The sequence below is a fragment of the Caenorhabditis elegans genome, chromosome V, assembly GCF_000002985.6.
Source record: "Caenorhabditis elegans chromosome V".
NCBI lineage: Eukaryota > Metazoa > Nematoda > Chromadorea > Rhabditida > Rhabditidae > Caenorhabditis > Caenorhabditis elegans.
The window spans coordinates 11,629,533-11,645,400 of NC_003283.11; the positions used below are offsets into that span (position 1 = coordinate 11,629,533).

General features: G+C 34.9%; 2 protein-coding genes, 1 long non-coding RNA gene and 4 other non-coding genes across 19 annotated transcripts; 3 read left to right on the forward strand and 4 right to left on the reverse strand.

Moving 5' to 3' along the window:
• Positions 1-105: 105 nt before the first annotated feature.
• Positions 106-252, reverse strand: F35B12.12. The gene has a single exon (NR_069569.1). It is a non-coding gene; the product is annotated as an Unclassified non-coding RNA F35B12.12 (non-coding RNA).
• Positions 253-1,675: 1,423 nt separating this feature from the next.
• Positions 1,676-1,838, forward strand: F35B12.15. Its single transcript, NR_069570.1, has one exon. It is a non-coding gene; the product is annotated as an Unclassified non-coding RNA F35B12.15 (non-coding RNA).
• Positions 1,839-1,891: 53 nt separating this feature from the next.
• Positions 1,892-7,759, reverse strand: sipa-1 (Rap-GAP domain-containing protein; the record flags this gene model as incomplete). Of its 13 annotated transcripts, none has more annotated exons than NM_001373118.3 (12): positions 1,892-2,408; positions 2,600-2,740; positions 2,788-2,935; positions 2,995-3,039; positions 3,180-3,641; positions 3,720-3,960; positions 4,010-4,147; positions 4,206-4,673; positions 4,721-4,985; positions 5,033-5,154; positions 5,265-5,840; positions 7,452-7,674. In NM_001373118.3, the coding sequence occupies 12 exons, from the start codon at positions 7,672-7,674 to the stop codon at positions 2,340-2,342; spliced, it is 2,898 nt and encodes a 965-aa protein (NP_001360529.1). The 13 variants fall into 13 exon arrangements, with proteins under 13 accessions (NP_001360529.1, NP_001360532.1, NP_001256345.1 ...); NM_001373116.3 differs by having other exon boundaries at positions 1,893-2,408; positions 2,995-3,132; positions 7,479-7,748; NM_001269416.2 differs by having other exon boundaries at positions 1,898-2,408; positions 2,788-2,929; positions 7,452-7,759.
• Positions 7,760-11,491: 3,732 nt separating this feature from the next.
• Positions 11,492-14,384, reverse strand: linc-153. Its single transcript, NR_102074.1, has 2 exons — positions 14,284-14,384; positions 11,492-14,218 (listed from the first exon to the last, which is right to left on the reverse strand). It is a non-coding gene; the product is annotated as a long non-coding RNA linc-153 (long non-coding RNA).
• Positions 12,031-12,406, forward strand: T27F2.6. The gene has a single exon (NR_069571.1). It is a non-coding gene; the product is annotated as an Unclassified non-coding RNA T27F2.6 (non-coding RNA).
• T27F2.5 lies at positions 12,056-12,198 on the reverse strand. Its single transcript, NR_069572.1, has one exon. It is a non-coding gene; the product is annotated as an Unclassified non-coding RNA T27F2.5 (non-coding RNA).
• Positions 14,385-15,227: 843 nt separating the features above from the next.
• On the forward strand, positions 15,228-15,838 carry bir-1 (Chromosomal passenger complex protein bir-1). Its single transcript, NM_073548.10, has 2 exons — positions 15,228-15,353; positions 15,398-15,838. Exons 1-2 carry the CDS (start codon positions 15,231-15,233, stop codon positions 15,740-15,742), a joined length of 468 nt encoding a protein of 155 aa, NP_505949.1. The 5' UTR covers positions 15,228-15,230; the 3' UTR covers positions 15,743-15,838.
• The last annotated feature ends 30 nt before the right edge of the window (positions 15,839-15,868 follow it).

Here is a 15,868-nt window from a genome sequence, read left to right on the forward strand (position 1 = left end):
ATACATACATATACATACATACATGCACCACCACCACGCATATTTCGGCCGACATCTCTCTTTGCTATCAGCAACAAGCGGACTGTGCGAAGATAGCGAGCAGAGGCCCCGTCTCGTAGACGCCACCGGTCGAATCACTGTGCAAGAGAAAACGAGAAACACACGAGTTTAGATTTTGCTCCTCCGAATATGTTGATGCATTCCATTCGCTTCGATATTAATTTTCCCATTCTCAGTCGACCAGCCACTGACTGACCTTTTATGGTTGCGCTCCCGTTTTTTCTCCTCCTGTCGGTGCTTCGTCAAATGTTTCTTCCACCAATTATATTTTAATAACCGTTTTGTGATAAGCGTCGAAATGGTTACGACGAAAAAAAGTTTTATGAGTTTCGGTTTTTTTTTTGACAAAAAACGATATAGTCCTCCCATAAATATTTCACAAAAAAAAGTAGCTTCGTACTCTAACTCGTCACGTATTATTAACATTTCAGAGATTACTTTAATCAATTGGTCTAGGCGTAATATCAAATTTATCACCAAAATTTGACGTAACACCATTTGATACCCCATGATTACTTGTATGTTTCGCCTGAACTTTTACTAAGTTTATTACTAGTAGTCACGTATGAGCTGAGCTCGTTAAAAAATATACTGCAATGTTATTTTTCCGCGAAAACTACATCCGATCGAAAAACTTTCTCTTGTAAGTTTTAGGATGACGTTTGAATTCTCGCATTATTCGGAATAAATGCAAAAAATTGGTAACTTTAATTCTATTCTACAGTTAGTTAGATAACTCATTTCGCTATTGACTTTGTAAAAATCGAAAAATCAGTATTTTTCTTCCACTATGTTGTCTCGAAAAATACCAATTTTCTTCTGATAAGATAAATCGACCACTTAATGTTTTTTTTAACAACGTGGCTTTTTTGTTTGGAGTTAAATTTAAAAATTCAACTGTAAGTTCAATAACTTTTGATTTTGACTGTGATGGATTTTTATAGACAGAAATCATACAGTTCGTTGAGAATTACAATTTTTAACAGACTCAATCTTCAATTCTAACCATAATTTCTAGCCATTGTAAAACCCTGTTAATTTTTAAATTTTCAACTTAGAATTTTGTCAAACACGTCTGGCTGGAAATGGTGTTTTTCTTATGCAAAATAATTCATCTTCATCTCCAAAAATTAAAATATGTGAAAAAGCGGAATTTTATTTTTCAAAACTCAAAATCGCTCAAAATTCGGAATTGTATTCAAATTACCGAAAATATGTATTTTTGTATTTAAAAAATCAACATTTCTGAAAATTCGGTTTTCTTCTATAGTTTTGGTATAGCGTGCCGATTTTAAGTTCCAGAAATTATTCGACGTCATTAATGTTTCATTTATTTTGTAGCCTCCTAAATTTCATTTAACTACTAAATTTTTCTTTGAACTCTCATTTTGTTTTAATGATCAGGAAGTAATTAGCGCGCAAAGTAAATCCATTGGAATAAATGAAGTAATACGGGAACTTCTGAACTTCTGCGAGGATAAGATTCTTGAGAAAGTACATTACGAATACTAACTCTTCATTTCGTAAACGCGAAACACAATTTTTGATCACCTATACGCGTCGAAATAAGATCTGAGGCCTCTCACACTCTAAGCTGACTCCACACACTTCCTTGAAACTGGCGTCATTTCCCGGAAAGCCGAAAAGCGGGTCGGTTCCCATCTTCATGCTCATCCCGTACTTTTGTGCCCGGTCTAAATTATTCAACCAATTAGCTCATCTAATTCGGTTTATAAGATGTAAACACAGAAAATGGGTTGCGAAATACTTTCGGTCTTCGTCGTGAAGTTCCAATTTCACATCTAATGCTTTTTGGGCGTGTTGCAGTACAAGGGAATATTCAAAAAATGAAAAGTTCACTGATACAGTACAAAAATGACAAGATGTATCAAATCTTAACACATATCGGATGGAAATCGGAAAAAAAAAACTGGCTGATTAATTGGGTAATGAACATTTTGAAGAGTTGGGAAAACACATTTTTTACAGTTAAATTTGAAAATAAAAAGAAATAATTTTTGATAAATGAGTGAATGAAGAAAGGGTTGGCACTGGAGCTCATGGGCAGGGGGAGGCTCAAGAACACACTTTAACTAGAACTGGGATGAAGAGAAACAGTTGATCACAATAAGAATGATACATGATAATGACAAAAAAGGTCAAGACGAGATCAGAGGAAAAAGGGAAAGAAATAATGGAAAGAATGACAGAATTTATATTAGAAAAATGAACTAGCTCACAACCAACTATCACAAAAAAGGTTAGAAATTAAATTGAAATTACTTTTTCTCGTACATCTTTTTCAGGCGTTCCATTTCTCGTTTTGTGTTGTCATGCGACTGGCGCTCCTGGAATTAAAACCGATTTCTACCAGAAATTCTTAAATTATTGGAGAAGTCTATAGAAAAATGAAAATCGCATGAAAATCGGTTCAGATGTTGTCTTGTAGGCATTCAAATATTTCCTATACTCCCAAATTGGATGAAATTCAGATATAGCCAGATGATATAATAATAAACGGTATAGCAAAATCGCAAACCTGAATAAGTTGCTTTTTAAGTTGTTGTGCGAGCATTTCAAGTGCCCGCTTTTCCTGAACAGTACGTTCCAAATGAGTTTGAATTCTAACAAGTTCACTCGATTCTCTCTCATTTGTAGATTCGCGTGCGGAGAGTGGTGCCTAAAAGTCAACTGTTTCCTCCAAATTCCTAAAGTTCTGAAACTAACTTTTCGATTAAGCTCGTCCATAAGCGGAGATCGAAGTTGTTCATCAGACTGAGCTCTGTTGAGATATTTTGGAGGATTCAGTAACGTGCACATGTTGTCATGGACGCTAGCACTCGACAACGTGTTCGGACGATTGTTTGATCTGAATCTATTTCATTGTTTAGTAATAGGTTCTTACATTAAAGTGGATAGTAGATCAAGGCTCACATATTGTTGGCTCGCTGTTCAATGGTCTTTTTGGTGGCTGTGAAACTGAAAGTGCGTTCGTCGAAAGATGATGCCGGACTGCTGCTCGCGCTATTCGTCGGGTACTCGAGCTTCTTCTGACGGAACATCTCGTGGTACCTGCTGCCACACGCGATGAAAACCTTGTAACGCGCCTAAAAACTCACGTAATTGGCTGCTTGGCGAATGCATCTGGAGTCAGCATCTGTTCGATTCCCTTTACAGCTGGACAATTTGGATCTTCACATCCACGACGGGGGCTTCCATCCGATGATGGAGAAATCATAAGCAAACGAACACATTCAGAAACAGCCAACTGATCGCAAATCTTATCAAATGATAAAGTACTGATTGGCATTGAATCCATTTCAACAATACGACTTCCTTGGCGAATTCCTGCTTTCCAAGCCAATTGATACATTTCAACATCAGTAACAACTCCTTCATCTTGAACATGGAATCCCCAATTATCTGTTGTCTTTAACCTTCGAAGCACAACTTCCTTTGCTTCATCGCCTTTTGTGACATTTTCAAGACGACGGATCAACTCGTTGAGCTCTGAGTCGGTACAAGTTTCAGAGTAGCAACGAAGAAGCAGTTGGTCTCCATGATCATAATAGAGTTTCAGTCTGAAAAATGTTCAATAAATAAACAATGATTTTATTTTTAACTGAATTTGCGAAAAAATATTAAAGAAGTCTTCTTACCCAGTGTCACTGGTTGCCCATCCTATAATTGAATGAGTTGGAGTCGAAAACAATACAGTGCCAGATGGCCTTTCGAGAAGTACAATCCAATCTTGAGCAACCCCAAGTACACAGCTAATTCTCTGATTAGTTGAGTAATCATGTACATCAACAAGCCACGAGAGTGCTCCTCGCATCACGTGATTTGTTGGCTTTGGATTGTGACGTTCTTTTCGTTTCACACTTCCTCCTAGGAATCGACCTGAAAATCGGGTTTGTCCAATTTTAAATCCTCTGTGTAAGTAACCTACTGGCTATTTTGCTGGCGCCTTCATTTTGATGAGGTCCAACATAGTTTTCGACTAGGTCGCGTAGAGCTTCACGTCTAGTTCTTGCAGCCATTGTAGCAAACTTTTTTGACCGATGCACAGCATTCTCCGCGTTGATAACTAAAATCAATTAAATTTAAATTAAACAACTAGAAGTTAAACAATTCTTCAAACATACTTTTTGTTAATAACCAATCATGAAACTCCGCGCACTTGCTGAAGCATGCTCCTTTTGGAACGGGCGGTCCAAATGCTGGAACATCTTTTGATCTGCTGACTGCCACGCTGTATGTCACATTTTCAGAGCACTCGTTGTGAACCCGAACAATAATGAACACATGTTGGAAATGACTACGCACAGTTATTGGTGAGAATGGCAACGCTCCAGGTTCTTGGAATACGATTGTGACCATATCATTTCCAATGTGCCTTTTTCGGGAGAGTTGTTGCCTGTTACTCGGAGTGAACGGAAGTAGTGTTGAAACGTGGAACATGATCTCATGAGCTTGATACTCGGAGTAGATTGAATGAGTTCCAGTAGTGTCGCCACGTGTATCTAGGCCTCCTTTGTAAGCTTCAAATCCTTTAAGTGTAACCCGTTGACCAAGGAAATCAAGGAACTCGTCGAATGATGGTGTAGAAAACTCTGAATATTTCAAGATTCGATATTATTCAAAAAATAATTTTCCTTACCATTATTATACATTTGTTCTTCGGTACTCTGTTCGTTTTTACACAACATTATTCCAACTTTATATCGAGTATAAATTGGTTGCTCATCAATCTTCATAATGAGCTCTTCAACTCTCGGTGACTGAATTGATGGTCTCAAAATTCCAAAGCTTATTTTCGGGCACACAATTTCAAGAAGTTCTCGCATTAGAGGACGAGTTGCTCGATCTGATCCTTCTGGAGTTGAGAGTGCTTCCTCTGGAACAGCTACACGAATTGTTTTTTGCTGTAATGTAAACATTGTTGAGCTAGAAATTGCAAAAATTTAATTACATCTGAAATTCGAACAATCATTCTGTAAATCGAGTACGATTCCTTCCGATCAACAATTTCTCGTACCATTGAGATACTGATGGGGCCAAGGATGTCATCCATTCCAAGATATTCGATGTGATCTGAAATACATTTTAAATATGAATCAACTATCAAATCAATTATGTCTTTCTAGTTTAAAAGTTTATAACATCTCAAATGTTCAAAAAAATCCTCGTGGTATACAACTAACTTTTTGAGATAAAACAGTGCCGATAGTAATACGACCCGATGTCTTGTGGTTCAATAACTGTCTTCGGCTGCCTAGCAGCACACAATCTTCCTCCGAGATATACATTGGAGACGTCTTCCAAAATGCCAGCTTCCGATGCTGAATGTTCTCGCATCCACGTCTCACATTCGTGCGCATCCGTGTGAGCCATATCGAATGTGTGTCGTGAGAGCGCAAAACGCCGCGTTGGTTCCCAGCCCAATTCATTCCTAAATGCTGGACAACTGGCAAGCAATTCATTAAATTTCCCATCACCCGAATCATCTTCACTTGGTGATTGTGCTTGTGATGCTCCAGTTGGTTTGTCATCAAGACCATTTGGATGCATACCAAGTCCCCATGCAGCGGCAAGAGATAGACAATCTTGATATGCTGATAGTCGGGGAAACGGTGGTCGCCATTCATTAAATGTTTCTGTATCATTGTCTGAATTCGTGGATGATGGTTGATCCGCACTGATAACTCCACTGGAAGAGGAAACTGCTGAAGTATTTGGGACTCCTGCGCTTGGTGGAAGAACATCGGCGGCCGTATTTCCTATAAACATTTTTGGGTTTTTCTTGCAAAGAAGCGATCAATGATTATAGGATAACAGTCGATGATTTCGTGTTGGATAAGAACAAAAACTTGAACTAGTCAAATCTCAAATGAGAATTCGATAATTTGACCGATCGTCTTGTTTTTCTTCAAAAAACAAGCTATTGAACATTGAGCTTTGATCAACTTTTATACTAAAAATTATATTTTTAATTAGTGATAACAGTAAATGTGAAAGATCAATTCTACATGTTTACCTTCTACAACTATAGACTATTTCAAAATACATACATAATTACGTTGGGTTTGACAACGCAGACTTTCTAGTTTGAACCGATGTGAAAATATGAGAAATTTGAATTGTCCGCAAAGTCAAAGACATTTACCGAAAAATTTCAAAGTGAATTTTTTGTATCTTAAGGCATCATAAAAGCTTGTGTAGAGTGTCACTAAACATTCTGTATTATAACTTGTTTCCAAATTATTTTTGAAAAAAGTTTATGATTCAATTTTGTTTTCATTTTGGAAAAGTCGAAAAACGATTTTTTTTTGGGATATTGCACAATCTTAGAATGGAATTTTCTAAAAAAAAAATTCTGGATTTACTTTTAAGCTAAATATGTTTCAGGACAGTACGACCGACCAGTTATATATATATATATTTTTTTTCAGGTAAGGAGCCTTTTTAGAATTTCGATTCTTATCAAACACTACGTCACCTTCTATCTCTTGTATTTTTATCAGAATCACTCAAAATCACAGCACACCAACGGCAAATAGTTATTTACTTAATCGCTAGGTAGAGCTTCTGATTTTCAGAGTAATCTCTAAGTAAATAAGCATTTACCAACACACTTTCCGACTACTATCAAATCAAATCATCACCTCGTGGAGACTTGCTCACTCGTTTTAAATAATTACAGATCTTGGAGACGGAACTACCGTCTCCCATTATGCAGAATCGAGTGCAAAAAAAGTTAGTAAAGTGATTTGCAAGAAAATGTGCATAGGACAAAATAAAACTGTTAGAATAATAAATGGGGAATATTCTTGCAGGAGTGTTCAGTCGCCGCGAAATCTCCGTTCTCTTTCACGTAAATCACCTAATTTATCTTCGAAAAAAGAAGTTTTAGGAGCGAAAAATGGGATTGAATAATAATAATGATGCGATAGTTTTCGACATGTATACAACGCCTACACGTTACCTACGGTTACCGACTGCTAATTGGGAATGAGTCGGAATTAAGCACGAGTACTTTTCCATTGGGAATGGGCCGGATGTGATGTGAAATGGAGAGAAAGAGGAGAGAGAGGGTTAGCTGATGATTCAAATAAGATATAAATAATTTGGAAAGTGACTGATAACAGACAGTGATTATTCAAGATCTCTGGTGATTCATTAGGACAAACGAAAGAGCTTCCTCGCCTTATTTACTTATTATGGATTTGTTATGACACTCTGGCGAGTAGGTAAGAAAACCCAAACTTTATTTTCTTTTTTGAATTTTAAAGTTGGGGTACACCATCAGGTAAAAATCACTTTCCAATTAATTATATCAAATTTGGAAGCAGGGGATAACAAGAGGTGAGCAAAGAAGAGCACAACAAAACCTGCAATGACGACAGCAAGCACTGAACCTCGCCGATTGAACATGTCGAGCGCTCGAGCAGTCGCCGACGAAGAAGTCGACGCAGAAGATCCTTCATCCATCGAACCGCCGATCGGTGGTGAGCCAGTGGACGAACCAGAGACGAGCAGCGGTTGATGATGTAGATGGTGGCACAGCGAACGTGTCCGATTAGCTGATCTCACCGACGATGTCGTCGACGACATCGGACATTCGCATTTTATGATTTAACGATGGAGTTGTGGGGGAGACGAACGCTCAAGGGGCCAAGAGTGAGGGAGCGAAGACTCTGGAAAAAAAAAGAAAAATTTCGATTAAAAAGTCAAATGAAAATATTCATAAGTTATAAAAATCATCAACATATGGCAAGAGAGAAAATTTTTAAATGTTTCTATACAGCATGCTGAGAATTGCAAGACACTGGCAAAAGACAAGAAAAATGAGTCAATCAAGAATTTTTCCGATAATAATAATAATAATGATAGACGGAAAATATTTTGATAAAATCATTGTTTTCCGACGCCCGTGAATTTTTTCCTTCAGACAATATAATAAGTAGTTAAGAAAAACAACTTCAAGATATCTAATGGGAATTAAGGAAGTTGTTTTAAGTATCACTATACGAAATTCAGCACTGTTTTATTTGGCAAGAGAAGTTTCAGAAATACCTATGGGAAAATTTATGTCTAATGAAAAACAATACTAATTGTAATGCACGGGGTATGTTATTGTAAGAAAACTTTTTAATAGGAGGACAACTTCCAGATACAAAAATCTATGTATGTAGTTCACAATTTTGGAATGAATTGAAGATAAATTGTCAAAAAGATTGTCAGAAAAATAATCTGTTGGAAATCCCATTCATCAGAATTTAAAATAAATTTAAATAGTACGTTTACTGGGTTCACTGTACAAATAAATTTTACTTTATTCGATAAACATTTTTAAAGACCTCCCGAAAAAATTTTCCGACATCTAATATGAGATTTTCACTATTTTTTGGGATTTTCGGGATTTTGTGAAATTTCGGAAAACTGTATTTCTCAAGTTATATCATTTAAGAAGAAAAATCAACTAACACATTTTCTAATATTTGGTAATTGAAATGTACAAGTGAAATCTATGCAAATATTTGAATGTTCAGTCTGAAAGTGCATTGCTTCAAAAACATGCAAATTTGTTTTTAATTTGCAATTTTTCGGAATTTTTAGGCTTTTTTAATTGCGAACAACTTTGTTGGGAAATCAGAAAAAAATGATTCAGTAAGTTGAAATTTTATTGTAAATTTCAACAGGCCAATATATGGGCGGAGCCTAGGACTCAAGCAATAGAGTACAGTGCCTTCCACGACCACTTTACCAAATAATGTAGGTGTCTAAAATAAATCAAATTACCAAACTTTGTGAAGGGAAATTCAAGAACACAGTATCGAAAGATCGTATCAAAAATGAAAATGAATGTTTGATTTTTTAATGAATGTGAACTTTGTTTGAAATCATCATGTTCCTCCTCCTTCTCTTCTTTTTCTTTCTTTCCCTCACACCTATTTGTTAATAAACAGTGTAGAGAGATGTGATAGAAGGAACATAAAGAGGAAAGGATATTGGGGTGCCCCCGGAAAAAGAGAGTAGGAAACTGGAAAAAAGACATTGAAACTGAACTTTTTATGCGTGTGAGAGGTGCAAAATAGTGGATAAAAGTGGCTGGACGCAGACAAGTAAACTGGGAGAAAAGGAGTGGAAAGTGAAAGTGAGATGAGGGAAAAAAGAGAGGGCTCTTCAAAATGTGTATGTGTGTGTGTGTGTGTGTGTGTGTGTGTGTGTGTGTGTGTGTGTGTGTGTGTGTGTGTGTGTGTGTGTGTCATTTACTTTGTAAACATCGATACCCTGTGGCACAGCAGAAATACTAGAAGAAGAAGAGAGAAAGAAGACTCGACCCTTCTTCTTTTTTTGGCACACACACACAATTTTCCAGAAAAGAATAGAATAAGACGTCTGAAAGCTCTATATAATGATACGAATAATAATAGGAAGCAACACAAAAAAAGAGGATGTGTAGAATGTGTAGATGTATACGAGAGTCGAAAAGAAAAGGAATAAAGAAAATAAAATTGGATTAGAATAGGCAAGATTGATAAGCGGGGAGCCATGTGCTCTTCTTCGCACACTCAATCCAGAGGCGGCTCGGCTTAATTGAAATGAGCAACAGAAAAGACAGAAAGCAGTAGAAGAACATAAATGAGCGGGGAAAAAAAAAAGAAAGCATTTTCGTTCTGCACCGGAAAGATACAACACCTGCCACCTTTCTTTCTTTTTTTTTTTGAAAATCTTTTTTTTTTTGAAATTTGGCTATTTTGAGCACCTGCTATTTTGAGCATTGTATTAAAATAAATATATACTAATTGTTTGAAAAAATCTCAAAACATCTCACGTGTTGTCTTTTTCACTTATGGGGTTATTCAAGTAGTGTCGGAAAATTAAAAAATGTAGAAAAATTACGTCACAACTGTATTCAAGTATATAAAAATATTTAAATACATTTGTGACGTCACAAATGTATTTAAATACATTTTGCAACATTACTTGAATAACCCCATAATCGACAATACTGGTAAAAATGACCAAAGCAAAAAGAGTATTCCAATTTATTTTTCTTTTTTTCACAAATTGTTCGTACGATTATTTAAAATCATTCAAATGGTCACTTTTCATATTTTATTTTCCGGAATCTGCATCGAGAGTCTCCAAATAATCTCTACAATTACCAGGTTTTAAATGGTTTTTGAAGATTTTTGGGTGGACATTAATTTGATTCATCACTTTTGCAAATAGATTAATTCAAAAGGGGTTTGGTTTTTAATTACGTTATTAGTTTTATTAGTTAAACACTGTCAACATTTTTTTCCAGAATTTGGAAACTTCGAAAAAAATATTAAAAAATGAACACGCTTTGAAAGGCTTTACTTTAGCTGTGTACCACATCTCCCCTTTTTCAAAAAAATCGTTCAATAGGTACATTACATTTTCAATGCCAATTCAATTTCACCGAAAAAGTGTATACTAATCTTTCAAAAAGAACAAGGGCTTTATAAAATCTCATCTCAAAAGCCAAACATTCATATGTTTTTTTTTCGGGCCGAAATATGATCTACCGTATTTCTATCAGAGCTAATGTAAATGAGATCATTGAAGCGCATGCACATTGTGTTACATGACGGAAAAATTGGAATATTGGTGACTACAGTGGTCATAAAGATAAGGTGAGTCAAGTAGATTAGTGAAAAATGGACAATAGAAAAGATGAGTTTATTCCAATTAATCTGTTTATTTTGTATTTTCGACTAAAAATCACAGATCAAAGTAAAATGAATAATAGGTTAGTTTTATCATGAAAACTGTTTTTCTTGTCATTTTGATTATTACCCAAAAACGTATCAATTAATTTCAATGTATGAGCTGTTTAAATTCCAAATTATGACTTTAGAATTAAACTGAAAGTGAATCTAACTTTCAGATACGATGCTTAAAATTTTTACTTTCAGGCATTATAAAAATAAAAAAGGAGCGTTTAAAACACTTTTTCCACGTTTTTTTTTGAAAAATATATGTTAGTTGTGCACCATTAGAAGAGAAATATTTAAAACACCATACAATTATTCTGGAAGTTGCCAATTTTTGATAAAACAAACAGCCAGGGTGCACCAATATTGAAATATGTCTTGGGAAATTAAGAAAGAATATATACAGTAGATTTTTCTTTGAGAACGTATTATTTTAAAAGTCTATGATTTTACAAAATCATAAAAAATTATCAAAATTGCGGAAAACTTTATGAATACCGTATAATGAAAAATGCCCAAAACGAACAGGGTGTGATACATAGTTTGAAATTTTAAAAATTAGTTACATGACTTTGTTGTAAATATCAGAAATGGTCTAATGTTTTTCAAATACAAATTCACAATTTTAATATAAAAACTCGAACTTTCTTATATTTAAAATCTGTTGTTGCGAACATAAAGCTACAAAATTGTTTTAATTAGAAACTGAAAAGTCAAGATTATATGAAAATTGAATCAGGATACAAATGCAAAAATACAAAAATTGTTGTCTCAGATTTTTTCGGATCACTTATTCGGAAGAGGTGATCAGTGTGCGACGCGGCTGAAGCGTTGCGGCTCTTCTCGCAAATGTTCAACTAGTGACGGAAGCCATGTTTCTGGCGGTCTCTGGCTGTCTGCTACTGACTACTCTCATCACAAGAAGAAATGAAGAAAACGAAGAAATAAGAAGAAGAAGAAGAAAAAGAGAAAAATAAGACGCAAAAGCGTCTTCTTCTTCTTTTTTTGCTCTTTCGTCTAGCTCCTGTGCTTCTGGCTTCTACTCATTCTACTCCTGCTTCTTCTTTTTCCATCTCATTCTCTCATACAGCTCCAATGTGTGTGTGTGTGTGAAAATGAGCATGCTTTCTCTACAAAATCTCTCCGTCTCTTTCACAGGACAGCTTCACGCAACTTCACGTAGAATGCATTCAGACGGCAGGCGAAAAAAGCTCGCAAGCCCCACAAACGGCAGTGGCCTGGAGCTCGTAGAGAAGAGAAGGAAGAGGATGAGAAGCACAACTACACAGCGATATGATTCGTGAATTTAGAGTGTACGTATTGTCGAGAGGAAACAGGCATCGTCCAATTTAATTAGTACTCCTCGATGCGCGTGCACAAGCGTACGCCGCCGGCGGCACACATACGCTCCCATTTTGGGAACCGCCTGTCTCTCCATCGCCTTAGGTTCTCGCGGAGCTTGAGCTTGAGCCAAAAGGATTCAAAACAGACGTTGAGGACGAAGTAAATCGCGCATGCATCAGCAGAGCGGACAATGGAGCCATACATGCCAGTGTATTGAGTATATTGCAAACACTACTCCGATTTTTTTGGGACATTCAGAATATCTAACATGTTTTATTTGAAAAATCTTCTTCACTTCGGAAATTTTTACTGACATAAAAATGGATTTTGGGAAACATTACAGTCAATGGAAAAAACTGCAAACATTTAAATATTTAAAGATGAAATACAGTCAATGTTAAAATGATTAAAAGGTGCTAAAAGGATCATATGAATATCATAATAAAAAATTTCAAAAAAAATTTCGAATCTTTTAATGTCGTGTCAAAAAGCGGTGAAAACTGAGTTTGAACAAATTTTCGAAAAATTCTAAGCACTTTCGCATGTTTGAACATTTTTTAAAAATAATTAAATTATGCAGCTGGAATTAATTTTTTTCGATCGACTTCCAAAAAATGGTCATAACTGAGATTTCACCGCTTTTTGACTCGAAATAAAACATTCCAAGCTGTTTTGAAATGTTTTATTGTGATATTCGAACGCTTTAATACCATAGTAAAATCAGTGAAAAGGGTAAAATTGAATTAACAATAAATTTTATAATATTGCAAATATGTAGTTGTAAATCATGAGAAAATAAAGCATTCAGAAAAATAAAGCATTTTTTGTAGCACATTGAAAACATATTGAATTTGAATAAGTTTTTCAAACTACAAATGTCAACTTAGAGTTAAAGTTATAAAGTATCTATGTACAACAAATTAATCACAGTCATGTTTCAAAAGCATCATCAAAATAATTTCTGGAAAAAAATCAGTTCTTCTTCAGTTTCCCAGCGTTACAACTTACCATACTTATTTGTAGATCTTCTGAAATTTGGTATTTGATTTGAAAGAACCCCCCCCCCCCCCCAAATAGCCCAAAACTTTCGAATTTCGTAAATGAGACGTTCTGAAAATTTCTCAAATAAAATTACGGTAGTTTTGGATTTTTGAAAAATAGCCTATTTTCAGATATAATCTCAAAATTTGTCCTTGTTAGTATTGCTGTAATACATACTTTTTCTAGATTTAGAAATGATATATTCACATAGTCTGGCAACAAGTCCGTATAAGACAATTATAGATTGAAATGGAGACTGCAAGATGAGACTGACTTTATATGACTCTTATCGTAGATATTTACAACCTTTAGACAACTTTTAGAAATTATTGATTTAATGAAAAAATGATTTTCGTCTTTCCAGAGAGAACAAATTATATAAAAAAATACAACAAATGGAAAAAACTGTGAGTTTTTAAATAAAAATTTTAATAGTCGCCACAGTACTACATACATAGATTATTTCTTTCTGTTTTTCAGACTTTACAAACGTTTCTGGATTGAATGAAAAGTTCCGAAAAGTTATAATTCTAGAAAATTTCATTGCAAACATTTTGGACCAAACAAAGTTCAAAAATGAAAAATAAGTTTCAATTCGATATTTAGCATTCACTATATCATTACTAGCATATCCATCTTCCAGATTCGGATCTCACAATCAGAAAAAATCTCAAAAGAGCACTGTAACGAAACTTTTATGATTCGGAAAAAAATCATTTTAGATTTTTGTGTGTGTTATCACAATTTTCAGAGGGCTAAAAACCTAATTACTTGCTTGATGAAAATCTAATTGGCAATGCCTTGAAAATTTATTAATTTGATAACTCTTCATGTAGGAACGAGATATTCAAAAATAATCAAGTGTAAATCTGTAGAAGAATCTAAACTGTTCAAGTTAAAAATTGATTTTCGATTATTTTTGAGATTACTCATTAATTAGTAATCATAAATAATATTATTTACCGTATTTCCTCTATTAGTAAGGCATGCAAAACTAATTTTCGGACACCTAATTTGATGCAAAACTAATAGAAGGTGCTAAACTAATTTTCGAACAGGTTTTTTCTCATGTTTTCCATTAAGTTATGACATAATATCATCAATTTCAATAACAACTTATGAACCAAAATGGACGAATTTTACGACTGATACGCAAAAATTGTCCGAATTGTACTCATATTTTGCCAATTTTGACTTGTTATACCAAGTCTGTAAGAGTTTTCCTAATTTTTAGAACGATTTTATAATGCAAATTTTAAATTCCTAAAAATAGGGAACAAATGGAGGGGTGCAAAACTATTAGAGGTGCAAAACTAATAGAGCGTGCAAAACTAATTTTCGATTAGTGATTTTAGATGCAAAACTAATGGAGGTGCAAAACTAATAGAGGTGCCTAACTATTTAATAGAGGAAATACGGTAAATTTCAGTTTTAGCCAGTTGAGAGAGGTTGAGCCGCAGGCTCGATCGACACCGTCCGGTTAAAAAGTTAATAGAATCTTTTTCCATTGAATCAAAGTTATTGTTAATTTGTTTAGTTTTCAACAAACTCATTGAGTTTCCTGTCTTCTTGGAGGTTTTGGTACGCGCGCACGTGCGCTCTACTGACCAATGGCCGTGGCCTAGCTTTCTTGGTGGCTGTATATTTCAGCGCGAAATTCGTCAGTGCGACGCGAGCTACATTTATTGATTTTTCAACATTTTATTCGATAAATGTTTTCTGAGATTTGTTTTTCATTTATATTTAAATACACACTGAAAAAATAAAACCACGTGGCGTGGATGCGCGAATTTCATGAAATTAAACTTCATTTTCGAAATCTATTAAAATACGCCACGAAGTTTTATTATTTTCAATGTAAGTCTCGTTTTATCTTTTCCTTTTATCAATCGATTTCAACGCTTTCAACTTATTTTTTTGGAATTGTGGTTTTTAGTTCAAATCTTCTTAACTGTATTTCGAATTTTTAATCTCTACCTGTTCGAAATAGATTCCTCAAGATTAAGATACCTAGTTGTTTTTCATTGATTTCAGAAAATGGCACCCGGGACCAAAAAAAAGTCGGATATGGCAAAATTCACATTCTACAAAGATCGCTTGATGACATTCAAAAATTTCGAATATGATAGAGACCCGGATGCAAAATGCACGTCTCAAGCGGTTTGTCCATTTTCGTGTTTTAAATAAAATTATTCTTGTTTTAGGTTGCTCAAGCCGGATTTTACTGCACCGGTCCTCAGTCTGGCAAATGTGCATTTTGCAACAAGGAACTTGATTTTGACCCAGAAGACGATCCGTGGTACGAGCACACGAAACGTGATGAACCGTGCGAGTTTGTACGGATTGGAAAGCTCGATGACTCGGAATTAACTATTAACGATACCGTTCGTCTCTCACAAACCGCCATGATTATGACTAAACTCTTTGAGCATGAGATGATGATAAATAATTTGTCTAATCATTCTTCTTCTGATGCTCTCTTCGATCAGCTGAAAAAAGTACCGAACACAGCATCGACAACAAAATCTAACAGCCGCCGCGGCAAATAATTTTTCTACATCACTTACTGCAACTTATCCAATTATTGATTTGATCTCATATACTCGATTTAATCACTGTTCAATAAACACTTAATTCATTATTTTATTATTCATTCAATGTTTTTGTTTTGAAAT

Excerpts from the sequence above, each read along its gene's own strand:
- bir-1 (NM_073548.10), top strand. The coding sequence starts at position 15,231 with ATGGCACCCGGGACCAAAAAAAAGTCGGATATGGCAAAATTCACATTC. Across the intron at positions 15,354-15,397 it reads CAAAATGCACGTCTCAAGCG|GTTGCTCAAGCCGGATTTTA; the intron begins GTTTGTCCATTT and ends TTCTTGTTTTAG.